The sequence below is a fragment of the Stegostoma tigrinum genome, chromosome 2, assembly GCF_030684315.1.
Source record: "Stegostoma tigrinum isolate sSteTig4 chromosome 2, sSteTig4.hap1, whole genome shotgun sequence".
NCBI lineage: Eukaryota > Metazoa > Chordata > Chondrichthyes > Orectolobiformes > Stegostomatidae > Stegostoma > Stegostoma tigrinum.
The window spans coordinates 24188753-24204238 of NC_081355.1; the positions used below are offsets into that span (position 1 = coordinate 24188753).

The 15486-nt window shown below is 43.2% G+C and overlaps 1 protein-coding gene across 11 annotated transcripts in view; it reads right to left on the reverse strand.

The window, feature by feature from the left end:
• LOC125448871 (catenin delta-2-like) overlaps nucleotides 1-15486 on the reverse strand; it is a 1175930-nt gene that overhangs the window by 90654 nt on the left and 1069790 nt on the right. For all 11 annotated transcript variants that reach the window (XM_059652900.1, XM_059652905.1, XM_059652902.1 and 8 more), the window contains 2 exons: nucleotides 3611-3728; nucleotides 265-450 (listed from right to left, as the gene is read on the reverse strand). In XM_059652900.1, the coding sequence (XP_059508883.1) occupies nucleotides 265-450; nucleotides 3611-3728 (304 nt within the window). The remainder of the gene's footprint in view (nucleotides 1-264; nucleotides 451-3610; nucleotides 3729-15486) is intronic.

The following is a 15486-nucleotide window of genomic DNA, read 5'->3' on the forward strand; positions in this document are numbered from 1 at the left end:
CATGTCATTGTTGAGGAAATGTATGGATATCCACAGTCTGTTATTACTTTGTTGTTGCATGTTGTGCTCTCAAGAAAAAAGTGATTCAGAACATACTTCCATAAAACCACCAACACCAATCCATATTGAAATGTTACATAGTCACGATATAACAAAAAGGATGGAGCCTAGTTATTAGATTACTTAACGGCACAAACATACAAGTTCAGTCATCCCTAACTCATGGATCAGTTGACCCAATCCTCAGTTGAGATGGATTATCACCTGATTTTGACCCTTCTTTTTCTTCTTCTTCTTGCCCCAGCAACCTGAACTCTCGCTGTCCTTCCCATTGCTGTCGCTACACAGTAACCCATCAAATTCGTCTGTGCCCATCTGCTGTCCTTGGGCCGTTTCCGCTGCCAGCCGATAAGAAAGGTTCCTCAAGATGCAGACACAATTCTCAATTGTCTAGGAGGAGGAAAGACAGGCCAAAATAAATGACATTGCATTATAGAATGAAAAAACACAAGGGGCCTTTTGATCCATCATGACATTCCAACTCTACGAAAGCATTGTACAATTGGTCAATTAGTCCTGCTCACCTTGTTCTATTCGCAAAGCTCTGCTGATAAAAGTAAGGGAGGCTCAAGGTGGGATCTGTTTTCACGAGGCTAACAGCAACTAGGACAACTATTTAAAAACAGAAAGGACTGCAGATGTTGTAAATCAGAAACTAAACCAGACGTTGCTGGAAAAACCCAGCAGGTCTGGCAGCATCTGTGAAGAGAAAATCAGATTTAACATTTTGGGTCTGGTGACCCTTCCTCAGAACTGGGATAACAATGTCTCAATCTTCGCATCTCAGCACAAATCTGTTTCTTGTAGTATTGTTTACCAATAACAAAAGGCAAGTATCGTAGGCTCGTTGATGCCTTGACGCAAGTTCCAACTAAATATATTTCAAACCACCATCAATTTATTGAAATTCATTATGCTAATTCTCGGCCAACAAAGGCAGCGTGTCCTAATTATATTCCTTTGTTGCCTTCTGTTGCCAACTGAGCACCATTTCTCCTGGTCGATGCTGTGGTACAAGTTTCTGGCTTAGTCTCCACTGTTTATTATGACAGGTGGCAAAATGATCAGGAGTTGTGGAAATTAATTATTAACTTGAGATGCCGTCCAGAAGACTTGTGTTGTAACTTGCTGGGAGGGGACTGTATGCCAGAGTTGGTGAACGTTTAAATGAGCATGCTACAAAAATAATACAACAAAATCCAGCTGTCAGATCAAGTCATCATAGAATCTCTGCAGTGTGGAAGTAGGCCATTCAGCCCATCTGGTCCATACCATCCCTCTGAAGAGCATCCCACCAGGCCGATCACCCTACTCTGAAACCTTACATTTCTTGTGACTAATCCACCTAACCTGTACATCCCTGAACAATTTAGCATGGTTAAGCCAACTGTTCTGCATATCTTTGGACAGTGGGAGGAAGCTGGAGCACCCAAAAGGAACTGTCCCAGAGACTGTGCAAACTCCACACAGATAGTCATCCAGGGCTGGAATCAAACCTGGCGAAGTGAAGCAGTCTTGTTAACCACTGAGCCACTATGTCATCCATGTGGCATTGTAAAGCCTGGATATGGTTTATATCTGTGGCATGAACTCAATGTGTAGCTATTAACTATATTGCATGCTATTAAACAAAACCAGAGCTCAGGCTTTGGGCCATGGATCAATAACATGCCAATATTGAATGCGAGTTTCTAAACAAATGGCATCCCTACCTCAATGTTGTTTTCTCAATTTATGAAAGAGCTTCTCAGTTATGATGTAAAGTTTTGTCGTTTTATTACTAAGTGCAGGAAAGTAAGTTGCTCAAAATAGTTTGCCTACTATGTCATGAGTGAAATGGCACTAGAGCAATAGCAAGCACTATTTCTCCATCTCAGGGAGTCTTCCTATGATTAAGGCAGACAGTGTAAGTTGCTGGGATTGTACTCGCATCATTTATCCCATAACCTTAACAGTGAGAGTCAGTGGAATATTTAACTGTGGAAGGAAGCACAACAGAATAAGATATGGTCTTGTCCCAATGCCAGGCTCTACGTTGTGGTCAGTTGTAATAGTGGGACAAATTAATATCAACTCATTCAGCATAGACTGGGGATGAAACCTAATGACGCGCAAGTGAAACATTACATTTTGGACCATCATGTGTGCTTTCTGCTTGTTTCCAGTAATATCACTTTTATTTCAGATCCAAACACAAAGTCACCAGGAAAATAAAAGGGGTGATTTACTGAGTTTGCACACTCTGTGCAGAACTTTGCATTCCTGGGTTGCTAGTGCGAACAGTGAATACAAAGGAAAGACTATACTTGATGTCCATGAAAATGATTGGGTGGGTTGACTGTATAACAGGGAATTACTTTTCATGTTCCATATTTTGATGTCAGTCAGCAATCTCCTCAGCTTGCTGGTTCATCGGAGTCTGAACAAGTCAGTAAAAATATTAACCTTGCTCTGAAAGTTGTGACATATCAGACCATTTGAACTGGCACCTATTCATGTGACCATTTCATGCTCCCTTTGTGGGTCAATGTTCCAGGGTGCCAAGCAATGCCTTTGTCTGTCCCTCTATCAACGTGAAGTATTTGTACAAACTTATCCTTAAATTTGAGGCTGCTTGAATTTAGATCCTCTACTTCCTAAATATATGGTTCTAATATTTGAAGTTCATTAGAACTATTCAAATTTGGGATTTACTTTAGTGTGGTGCTATGCTTTATTGCTTCTCTGTAATTATCTGGTAATCATATTCCAACAATTAGTTATAACCTATTAGTGCAACCATCTGACTACATGTCAAATATTCCCTCTTGCAGTGAATAGAATCTGCTGTATGATAATTCACAAAACTTATAAAAGGCAAAATTTCAGTTCAGAAGGTACTGTGTCTGCAATGAAAACTGCTTATATTCTTGAAAGGCAAGTTAAAGTTTTCTTGAGAAAGTCAAGTTATACCTTTGTGTTGTTTTGTGTGTTGATGTTGAACGCAACTCTTGGCGGTATACCAGTGATAATGGGAACTGCAGATGCTGGAGAATCTAAGATAATGAAATGTGAGGCTGGATGAACACAGCAGGTCCAGCAGCATCTCAGGAGCACAAAAGCTTTTGTGCTCCTGAGATGCTGCTGGGCCTGCTGTGTTCATCCAGCCTCACATTTTATTATCTTGACGATATACCGCTGTGTTTTAAACATGACTTATATCCTAAATAAAACCCAAAAGAACTCCAGATGCTGTAACTGAAAAACAAAAACAGAAATTGCTGGAAAAGCTCAGCAGGTCTGGCAGCATCTGTAGAGAGAAATCAGAGTTAATGTTTCCGGTCGGGTGACCATTCCGCAGAACTGGACTTTATATGCTGTTATTAACAAGTAAATTTTCACAGACATTTTCTCCTGAAGATAACCTGCATTGATCAATGGTAGGAAATAAAGCTTTTGGAAGTGAAATAACGTTTCTGTAAAGTCAAGGAGTTTAGTGCTGGTGCAATCCAAAAATCTCAGTCCCCTTTATCCACTGAATAAGACATAATAAGATCTACAATTGTCATACCTTGCTGTCAATCTCACTGCTCCCCAGAGCGGATTGAATCACGTACAGCAAAGCATCAGTGAGGCCATCACATTCCCTCATCCTTCTCCGTGCCTCTTCACCAGCTGAGCTCACGTTCCTGCAAAGGGTGCAGTACAGTTGAGAATGTTAGGCTAAATCCCGATTAAAGGGTTAACTGTAAAAGTCACAGAGGGAAGTGACACATACTCATGTGATCCAAAAAAGTAGCACAAACAGAATCTAACTTAAGGGAGTGTTCTCAAAACTAGAGCTACAATGTCATAAAGGTAGAGTGTTCGACAACTAGCATTCTTCGAGAGTTGTGGAAATGGCTCCAAACTAGTACAATAATACAGAACGGACCAGTGGCAGCGCTACATTTGTGTGCAAGCGATGACTTTCCTCTAGGGTTTGACTGTAGTAGTTGTCATGGCAATTAATCTAGAGTTCCCGGAGATCTGGGTCAATACTGGCAGGACGCTAATGTTGACAGGAAATAGGATTTCATCTAAGTCACTTCCTCATTTGTTTCATAGATTCCCAAAAGGTTGCTTTGGTGTACAGGAAAATCAATACAGTTGGAATATCACAGTTAAAAATGAGCAATTTGGATATCTATTCACAGCTTAAATATTCTAATATGTAAGAGGAACATCGGTCAGGAGTAGGGATATCGCGCTGTTACATTATACATGATAGTCTCCACATTGTTGACAGAGTTTCATGTATTATTGAATAACTGCCACTGGAACTGATGTCTACGTTGTTGAATGTTGGAGTCTCAATGATAACTAATGCAAGTGGAAATATTATCCTGAAGCTCAACCTGTCAAAATGGGAGATAAAACCTTCACTTCAGTAAGAGGGACGTGTGAATAGGGTCCTGAAGAAAGAAGTGTCAACTGTCCTCGCTGTAAATAAAGTATAAAGATTTGCAACATTGAGGTTATTAAAATATTCAAAACCATCTGTTGGCCTTGAATTTTATGCCATGATAACTCTTCACATAGTTGCATTGCTTGTTCTTGCTGCTCCATGAACTGACTTAGAAATGATTCATCCTTAAATCCCCAGGAAGCTATTAAAATTGTAAACAACTGCAGCTTAAACATTCTGCTGGGCTTTCAAAGAAATCTCAATCGATTAAAGAAAATCTTTTGTGGAGATTATTCCTTTGCCATTCTCATTGCATTGGTTGATGCAAGAGCAGTTTTCTCCCAGTAAAATCTTGTTTGAAGAATAAGTCAGTTTGTCTCCCAAAATAATACAAACTCTGAACCCAAGATTCAATCTTTCACTTTTGCACAGGTGTAATTCAAAATTTGCAACAAGAATTGCTGAGGTAAAACAGTAACAAGTTGCATGCAACATTAATCAGATAGTTCTGACCATGCAGAAATTTTCCTGATCCTTTTCCCCCTAATAGCCTGGGTTTTTGTCTGCTTTCTTTCCTCTCCAGAAGATCACATAGCTTTCAAGTGGCATGGCAATTTGCAATGCACAAGACATTGGAGTTGTGTGGAACAAGTCTTGTGGATCAGAGAGTGTATTCCATGCAGGATCATCGTTTGTTTGTGCCTGTTTTTAAACAGTTGGGGTCCATTCATTTATAAGGAAGTAGGAGCTGTGGTGCAGTCTCCACAATTTGCTTCACTCTGCATGATAGCAACAAATGTTGACTGCAAAGGCTGCAAGCCCTGACAAGCTTCTGTCACTGGTACTACATCTGTGCACTAAAATTAGCTGTGATGCTAGCCACATTCTTCCAGTGTGACCAAAACAGTGGCACCTAGCTGAAACTGCCCAAAAATCATGATAAATCAAATCCAGTCAACTACCACTCAATCGGTTGGCTCTCAATCATCAGCAAAGTGATAGATGTCATTGTCAGGGCTGTCAACTGGCACTTAACACAACAATAACCTGCTTGCAGATGCTCAATTTGAATTTCACCAGGGACAGCATGCGTCAGACATTGTTACTGTTTTGATCGATTCATAGTCAAAATAGCTGAATTCCACGAGTGAGGAGAGTTATTGCCTTTGACATTGTGGCAGAATTTTACCAAGCGTGATAAGGAGCCCTAACGAACCTGCAGTCAACATAAGTCAGTGAAAAATTGCGACACTGGTTGTAGTCATACCGAGCAAAAAGACGATGGCTATGCCTGGCCGACATTAACCACGTCAGCCCCTGATCAACAGTGCAAGAGTTTCTCAGGGTAGTGCCCCAGGCCCAACCATCCTCAGCTGCTTAACCAAAAACCTTTCTTCATCATAAGGTAATTGATAATTGCATAGTGTGTCCATCTGCAACTCCTCAGCAGTCAATGTCCGTATGCAGCAAGACATGGACAAATTCAAGCCCTGACAAGTCACATTCATGTTGCACAAGTGTCAGGCAATGACTATCTCCAACGAGAGTATCCGATATCCCCATGCCATTCAATGGCATTACCTTTGATTAATCAATGCCATGACATTTCCACTGAAAAGAAAGGCTACTGCACCCACACTATTGTGGCTCCAAAGGCAGCTCTGGGCCTATAAACTCCATATCTTCTCCAGGCTTCCCAAAATTTTGCCAACCATCTACAATGCACAAGTCAGGAAAATGATGGAATATTTCCAATCATTACCGCTCACTCAAGACTCAAGAAGCTTGACAGCATCCAGAAATAAAAAGAGACAACAGAGTGTGGAGCTGGAGAAACACAGCTGGCCAGGCAGCATCAGAGGAACAGGAAAGTTGAAGTTTTGGGTCAGGACCCTTACCATCTCCAGAAATAAAAAGCCTGCTTGACTGATACCCATCTTCATTCACTCTCTTCATCACTGATCCACAGAGGTAGCAATGTGTACTACACACAGCACCTTGCCAAGTCTCACTGGCGAGTACCTCTAGACCTGTAAACACTTCCATTGAGAAGGACCAGGGCAACAGATGCATGGGAGCATCAATGTCTGTAAACTCTTGTCCAACCCACACAGCCAATAGAACCAAGTCATCAATCCTTCACTGCAGCTGGTTCAAAACCATGGAACCCCACTCCTGACATCATCTGTAGATGTACCAACACTGCACAGATTGCAATGGTTTAAAATGTGCTTCACCATTATCTTCCCAAAGAAAACTAGGTACGATTAATAAACTCTGCTCTTGCCAGCAACGCTCATATTCCATGAATGAATAAAAATAGAAAAAATGATGCTCTCAATCTTCCCATCACACAGAAAGCTGGGAATACCAAGTGGAAAATTGTCATTGTTAAAAGATGTAGCTTGATAAAGTGAAACTTGCAGATCTTGTAAACAACACAGTAACCAGCAGTACTGCAGTGAAGTGCCTACCCAATGTGAAAACTCACTGAAGTGACAATCCCCAGATTCGGTGAGTAAACCAATTAATTCTTCAACAAGCGTTAATGGCTGTCTGTTAAAGCAGATGGTACATTCTACCAACCTCCTTCTTACAAATGCCTGAGCACCATGATAGCGCTTTCTCAGTGGAAAGCTATTCATGACATGAATATGATTTTGTGACAATGTGCCTAAGTGAAATTTGTAAACAATTATGAAGATACTCTATTCACATCATCCACTGTGCCAGCCAACTGCTCAACTGCACCTGATCTCCATGATCAGCTTTATTCATCGCTGCTTCCCTATTTGTGTGCCAGCTGAGCCCAGACTCTGTGAAACTGCTAATCTGAGTGAGGATAGTCCATCTGTCTGGGGGAATGTCATACTGATCATGGGACAGGATTTCATACTTTGATTCATGCCTACATCCCTCTTGTAAGTTCTCTAAGGCAGCAAGTCGTCTAAGCTGCAAGATAAAAATTTGTTTTTCTTGTACTCGGTCAGAGCAGTAAAAGGGAGAGCACTGCAGGATAGAAAACTTAAATATCAGTGTGTGGGATATCACAGCATGCGGGATATCACAACATGTGAGATATCATAGTGCAGGATATCACAGTGTGCAGTGTATCAAAGAGTGTGGAATATTATAGCATGGAGGATATTACAGCATACGGGCTATCACAGAGTGTGGGATATCACGGCATGTGGGATATTACAGCGGGTGTGATATCACAGAGTGTGGGATATCACAGTGTGCAGTGTATCAAAGAATGCGGAATATTACAGCATGTAGGATATTACAGTGTATGGGCTATCACAGAATGTGGGATATCACAGCGTGCACAATATCACAGCGTGTGAGATATCACAGAGTGCAGGACATTACAGCATGTGGGACGTCTATCTAACCTCCACCCCTACCTTATACTATCATCTGTACAGCCACTTAAATGCCCCAAATGAGGCCAACTCCACTACCCTCTCTGGCAATGCATTCCACACCCATACCCCTCTCTGAGTAAAGAACCCTAACTCTGACGTCTCCCCTATATCTACCTCCACTCACTTTAAAACTATGCCGCCTTGTAATGGCTACCTCTACCCTAGGAAAAAGTCTCTGGCTGTCCACTGTATCTATGCCTTTGACCATTTTGTACACTTTTATCAAGTCACCTCCCCTGTTGTTCTCAAGAGAAAAGCCCTGGCTCACTCCACCTTTCCTTGTAAGACTTTCCCTCCATTCCAGGCAACATCCTAGTAAATCTCCTCTGCACCTTTTCCAAAGTTTCCACATCTTTCCCATAATGAGGCGACCAGAACTTGACACAGTAGTTCAGATGTGGCCGAACCAGGGTTTTGTATAGCTGCTGCGTGACTTATAGCTCTTCAATTCAATCCTCCTGTTAATGAAATCTAACACACTATTCGCCTCCTTAACAACTCTACATACCTGGGTGATAATGGGAACTGCAGATGCTGGAGAATCCAAGATAATAAAGTGTGAAGCTGGATGAACACAACAGGCCAAGCAGCATCTCAGGAGCACAAAAGCTGACGTTTCGGGCCTAGACCCTTCATCAGAGAGCATCATCTGATGAAGGGTCTAGGCCCGAAACATCAGCTTTTGTGCTCCTGAGATGCTGCTTGGCCTGCTGTGTTCATCCAGCTTCACACTTTACTATCCTACATACTTGGGTGGCAGCTTTTAGGGAACTGCGGACATGAGCGCCAAGATCCTACTGCTCCTCCACATTGCCAAGAATCTTTCCGTTAACCTGTATTCTGGTTTCAAGTTTGTCCTTTCAAAATGAGTCACCTCACACTTTAAACTCCATCTGCCACTTCTCAGCTCAGCTCTGCATCCTATCAATGTCCCTTTGTAACCTAGAACAGCCCTTCGCACTGTCTACAACTTGACTCACCTTCATATCGTCTGTGAACTTACTAATCCACCCTTCCACTCCTTCATCCAAATCATTTACGAAAATCACAAATAGAAGAGGACCCAGAACAGATCCTGGTGATACACCACTCATAACTGAGCACCATGTTGAATATTTTCTGTCTACTACCACCCTTTGTCTTCTAAGGGTCAGCCAAGTTTGAATCTAATCTGCCACATTTCCCCATATTCCATGCTTCCTTACATTCAGCATGAGCCTACCATGGGGAACCTTATCAAACGCCATACTTAAATCCATGTATACCACATCCACTGCTCTACCTTCATCCACGTGTTTGGTCACATCTTCAAAGAATTCAGTAAGGTTTGTGAGGCATGATTGACCCCTCACAAATCCATGCTGACTATCACGAATCAAACTGTGCCTATCCAAGTGATCATAAATCCTATCTCTCAGAGCCCTTACCAATAATTTGCCCACCACTGAAGTAAGACTAACTGTCCTGTAATTTCCAGGGTCATCCCTACTCCCTTTTTTTGAACAGGGAATGATGTTTGCCACTCTTCAATCTTCCGGCACTAAACCCGTAGACAGTGAGGATGAAAAGATCATCGCCAAAGGCAAATACAGAGTGCAGGATATCACAGTGTGCAGTATATCAAAGGATGCGGAATATTACAGCATGCAGGATATTACAGCGTGTGCGATATTAAAGCATGCGCGATATCACAGCATGCGGGATATCACAGAGTGTGGAATATCACAGTGTGCAGTGTATGCGGAATATTAGAGTGTGTGGGATATTACAGAGTACAGGGTATTACAGCACGGGTGACCTGGAAGGTGGAGTCAATGTGAGTGTCTAGAAAAAACGAGATCAAGGTGATGAAATTATGGGGGCCTAAAGCCACAATTCTGGGGCCTGAAATGTGTCCAGTCCACTTTGGATTACCCTGGAAGTGTAAGGTATCTCAAATGTTTGATTAGATGAAGCTAGTCACTTTATACCACTGGTATGCAGTGGCCAAACTAGTGGTATTTACCATAAACAGGATGCTGCCATTAAGCCATTCTGATTAGCTGACAAAGGTCTAATACCATACATGAATTTCGGTGCCAAGGTGATGCCAGGCACTATGGGTGGATTGTATCAAACAGCATGTTCCATTGGCTGTTCAGAACAGAGTACTAACCAGGTACAAACAGCCTGTCCCTTGCAAAACTCAGAACATAATATCGATTGTTAGAAGTAATTGTGCCCACAGGACAGCATTTGCTGAGCGTGCTATGTATTACACTAAGAACCAACATTAGATTATCAATCGGTTTGTGAATATGGCTCACTGGGGTTTGCTCGAAGCTACATACATTCATTTGCAGAGACCCGTTTGCAGTAAAAAGGAACACACTTAGGCATTTCCCCTTTTCCGTATTAAGCAGAATCACAGGGGGATAAGAGCTCCCTGATACATTCGCCATCACAAAACCACGAGCAATGTGAGTCAGCCTGGCACCCTTTCTTCATGCATTAAAAATTGTTTCTCCCTCTGAAAGTTGTCAATCTTCCACCTCATGAAAAGCCTTAACAGCTTTTCTTTCACGGAAATTCTCACGTTTGCACACTCAAGCGACTAAATAAGAACAGAAGCTGTTAAAGCCTCACTAAGACCTATTTTTAGATGGACCATGACCCCGGGTGCATTCTACTTCTCATATGAGAACAGGCCATTGTGATAAGTCAGTGATAGGATAAATTCAACTGATCTGTGACTGAGCAAGGAAATCAAAAATATTTAGCTGCTCATTATGTCTCCAGGATGTCTCAAAATGAATTTCTTTTGAAGGGCAGACATTATTGTATTGCAGATTAATGATGAAACTCCATGGGTATGTGTCAGATGAACATTCTTGCTAAGTTGAACAGGCTTTTCCTTGTGGTACATTTTCTTCCATTTATAATGCAATGAAAACACTGAATTTGCCACGTTCACCAGGATCATACAGGGCTGAAAAGGGTTAAATTATAAGGCCAGCTTGTATAGGCGAGGCTCGGATTCCCTCGAGGTTAGAAGATTAAGAGGCGATGTAAATGAGTTGATTACGATCATTAGGCGATTTAACAAAGTAAATAGACAGCAGCTATTTCTTCTGGTAGAACATTCCAGCACAAAGCTAGACAACCTTCAAATAGGAGCTAGGCCTTTCAGAGGTTATATCAGAAAAGCTTCTTTAAACAAAAAGACGGTGAAAATCCGTGTTTCTCCCACAAAATAAATCGTTGAGGCTCAGACAGGCTGGTATTGATGAACACTTTTTCCATCATGTGTATGAAGGGTGTCAAAATGAAGTCAAATACGTCAAGTTAACATGCAGATCAGCCAAAATCTAACTAAATGGCAAAACAGGTTCAGTGGGCCAAATGATTTATTGCTCCTTTTATGTTCCATCTGATAAACGTAGAGACTATTGAAAGGTACACAGAGTGGCTCAAACCACCACTGTTTGAGGCTAACATAAGGCAGCAGAGAGGACTTTACTTGTGACAGCCAATTAAGAGGCTGCTACCAGGAACAATGTTCCATTAACAATGACAGCTGGCCGCTCTGAACCACTGCCTGAATTTTTCAACAAGCACCATTACTCTTGAGATCCTTCAGGTACAACCAAACGATCTGCACCACCACACGTTTTCCTCGAAGCAACTGCGGGACAGGAGGTGGGTCATGTGTCTACAGACTGTAACACATCACCTGCTGGAATGTGTCTTTGTGAAGGAAGTCTGGAAAGAGATGTGAAGATTTTTGTCATGATTCATCCCAAGCAGCTCCATGCGCAGGACTCTGTGTTCTAGGATCTGTTCTCTGGGTGACTACCAACTCAGAAAAAGACGCTCTTTGGTCTGCACAAAACTTGTTGCTCTTCCACAGCCGTGAGTTGACCTTGATCGAGTGTCGCAGACTGGCACATTCCGAGGTCCAGGACTATGTGTTGAGGGGCACACTAAAGCTTGGGGCAGCTGCTGCTAAGGTGCAGTGGGGAAAGACTACCGTCTAAGAATTTTTTTGGGGGTCCGCTCAGTTATAGGGCACTGCCAGTGCCTCAACTGTACGTAAATATAGTCTTGTACAAGTAACAAATGCCTTTGGTTTGTTTGCTGGACAGAATCAAACTCCAGTGTATGTTTGTTTCTTTATATGCTACTATACAGAACTGAACTGCTTTAGTGACCATGAATGTACATACAGGTATTTTTATGAAGAAAGTATATTTTTGAAAAAGAAGTCCAAGCACTAGCAGCTTGACTGCAGCCCCAATAGACGTGGCTATCACTCAGGCAACAGGAGGGAATTCTGAGATGCTGTTAAAGGGTCAAGAAGAAATTTGCTTCACATGTTGGGTCAAGTTGAGACACTCAGAGGGGTGAGATGCTCCACCGGCAATGTTGGAGCTGCAGGGGTGGTTACTGCTACTGGAGGGGGCTTCCATGGGAAATGGAGTCTCCAGGAACAGAGGCACCATACATCTTAGGGCACCACTGTGTACCTTGCAGTTCCCCGGTGTGATGGGGAGTTGTTGCAACAATGGTAAAATGCTGGTAGGGCGTGAAATGACTGTTAAAGAGGCAGGTAAATCGATCAATCCAATTACACACCCATCCCCCGGGCAATTCAGTCACTGCATCTCTGCCGTTTGAAAAATCCCACAAATGGCAGCATAACGCTGCACTCCCCTCCTGACACTCTCCTCTGTCATTTCGCCAACCTGTGCGCATCTCTGCCCAGCTCTGGTGGGTTTGTAAAATCCTCACCGTAATTTTCCAAACACCATGAAGTAAGCTTAACAACCAGGAATAGAAGTATCACCCCTAAGGGAGCACCCGGTAATTAGCTTTTTCAGCGGAAAAGGATAATTCATTTAGAAAAGTCAACATTCCATTAACACTGATCCTTTGTTGGATGATGCACTCATCCATGGGAGTCGCTAAATGAATGTGAAGAAGATGCAACAGGAGACCTGGGGGAGCTGTGACTGGTGCTTTACATGCTATAAATAGTTCCATTCAAGAGGAGACAATGTAAGGTGGCACACATTGGCTCATTGCAACTATTTATTAGGCCAGCAGTTAACCGAAGCAGCATGCTTCTAAATTGGAAAAGTTGCAAAAAATAATCAACGCGCTACTCAAAAGGTCTGATTACAAATAATTACCAGAGGGTCATTGCTTCATTCAGCGTTTAGAATCATCCTAAACAATTAAGTCCAACACTGATGGGGCTCTTGTGGTGTAGTGGTCATGTGCCTGTCTCTGGGCTAGGAGGTCCAGGTTCAAATCCCACCTACGCTGGAGACATAGAACATAGAACATAGAACAGTACAGCACAGAACAGGCCCTTCAGCCCACAATGTTGTGCCGACCATTGATCCTCATGTATGCACCCTCAAATTTCTGTGACCATATACATGTCCAGCAGTCTCTTAAATGACCCCAATGACCTTGCTTCCACAACTGCTGCTGGCAACGCATTCCATGCTCTCACAACTCTCTGCGTAAAGAACCTGCCTCTGACATCCCCTCTATACTTTCCACCAACCAGCTTAAAACTATGACCTCTCGTGCTAGCCATTTCTGCCCTGGGAAATAGTCTCTGGCTATCAACTCTATCTATGCCTCTCATTATCTTGTATACCTCAATTAGGTCCCCTCTCCTCCTCCTTTTCTCCAATGAAAAGAGACCAAGCTCAGTCAACCTCTCTTCATAAGATAAGCCCTCCAGTCCAGGCAGCATCCTGGTAAACCTCCTCTGAACCCTCTCCAAAGCATCCACATCTTTCCTATAATAGGGCGCCCAGAACTGGACGCAGTATTCCAAGTGCGGTCTAACCAAAGTTTTATAGAGCTGCAACAAGATCTCACGACTCTTAAACTCAATCCCCCTGTTAATGAAAGCCAAAACACCATATGCTTTCTTAACAACCCTGTCCACTTGGGTGGCCATTTTAAGGGATCTATGTATCTGCACACCAAGATCCCTCTGTTCCTCCACGCTGCCAAGAATCCTATCCTTAATCCTGTACTCAGCTTTCAAATTCGACCTTCCAAAATGCATCAACTTGCATTTATCCAGGTTGAACTCCATCTGCCACCTCTCAGCCCATCTCTGCATCCTGTCAATGTCCCGCTGCAGCCTACAACAGCCCTCTACACTGTCAACGACACCTCCGACCTTTGTGTCGTCTGCAAACTTGCTGACCCATCCTTCAATTCCCTCGTCCAAGTCATTAATAAAAATTACAAACAGTAGAGGCCCAAGGACAGAGCCCTGTGGAACTCCACTCACCACTGACTTCCAGGCAGAATATTTTCCTTCTACTACCACTCGCTGTCTTCTGTTGGCCAGCCAATTCTGTATCCAAGCAGCTAAGTTCCCCTGTATCCCATTCCTCCTGACCTTCTGAATGAGCCTACCATGGGGAACCTTATCAAATGCCTTACTGAAGTCCATATACACCACATCCACAGCTCGACCCTCATTAACTTTTCTAGTCATAACTTTTCCAAACAGCTTGATTAAAAGTAACTGTGAACAACTGACTGTATCAGAAAATGACATTAACTATTTCCAGTGCCACAAGGACAGAAAGACTTGTATTTATACAAGATCTTTCACAGCTCTTCTAAACATTTTACCTTTGAAGCACTTTCGAAGGCTGGCCATTGATGTCATGTCAGAAATATGGAGGCGGATTTGTGCACAGCAAGGCCCCACAAATAGGAATGAGGGGACGGCCACCTAACTCAGCTTTGTTTTTAAGGATATGTCTCTCGAGGGATGAATGTCAGTCAGGAGTCGAAGGAGAATGCCACTACTCGGTAGCATGAGACCACAAACCTGTGTAATCATTTACATGGTGCAAACTGGGCATCAGGTTTATGTGCCTTCTGAAAGTAAGCATCTCTGACAGTGCAGCATTCTCACAACTGGGCCCTGTCAGGTTGGGATTTTAAGGGATGGAAGTGGTTCTATCCACAGGTGAGAAAGTCAGTGAAGTCATCACCCTTGGCCAGTCATGGAAGCTCCAAATGGATTTTATGTTGATTAAAAACTTGTCTCCCCCACAGTCAAGGTTTCCACTCCTTTTAGAGAGAATCTCCTGACCCTAGCAGCCGCTGGTCAATCAAATGGCTGTCAGGTCTTCAGTCCCAGAAAACCCTCCCGAGTGGGGTGGGGGTTAGCCAATGGCAGGGACTGCAGCAGGTCCAGACCAGCCCCTGGGGCAGGGCTCAGATTCCAGCTAGCTTTTCTGAGGGTCACTGGGGCCAGAGAGACAGGGTGGTGGCTGCTGGAGAGGGCAATGGCGGGGGGGGGGGGTTGGAATTGAGGGCATGGGGGTTGGCTGGCATTGCTGCCACTGTGGGAGTTCTCTGTGACGTGCGTGATCAAGGGCAGTGACAACGTGATGGGCATGCCGCCTCTTTCCAACACACTGAGCCTGCTCACATGTCTGCCTTCTACCTCTTTCCCGTGTGTGAGCCATGTTACTGTGGGCTGGACTTTCCGTGGGTAGCAGACACTCAGTCTCTCACACAGTCTCTCACTTTAAGAAAGAG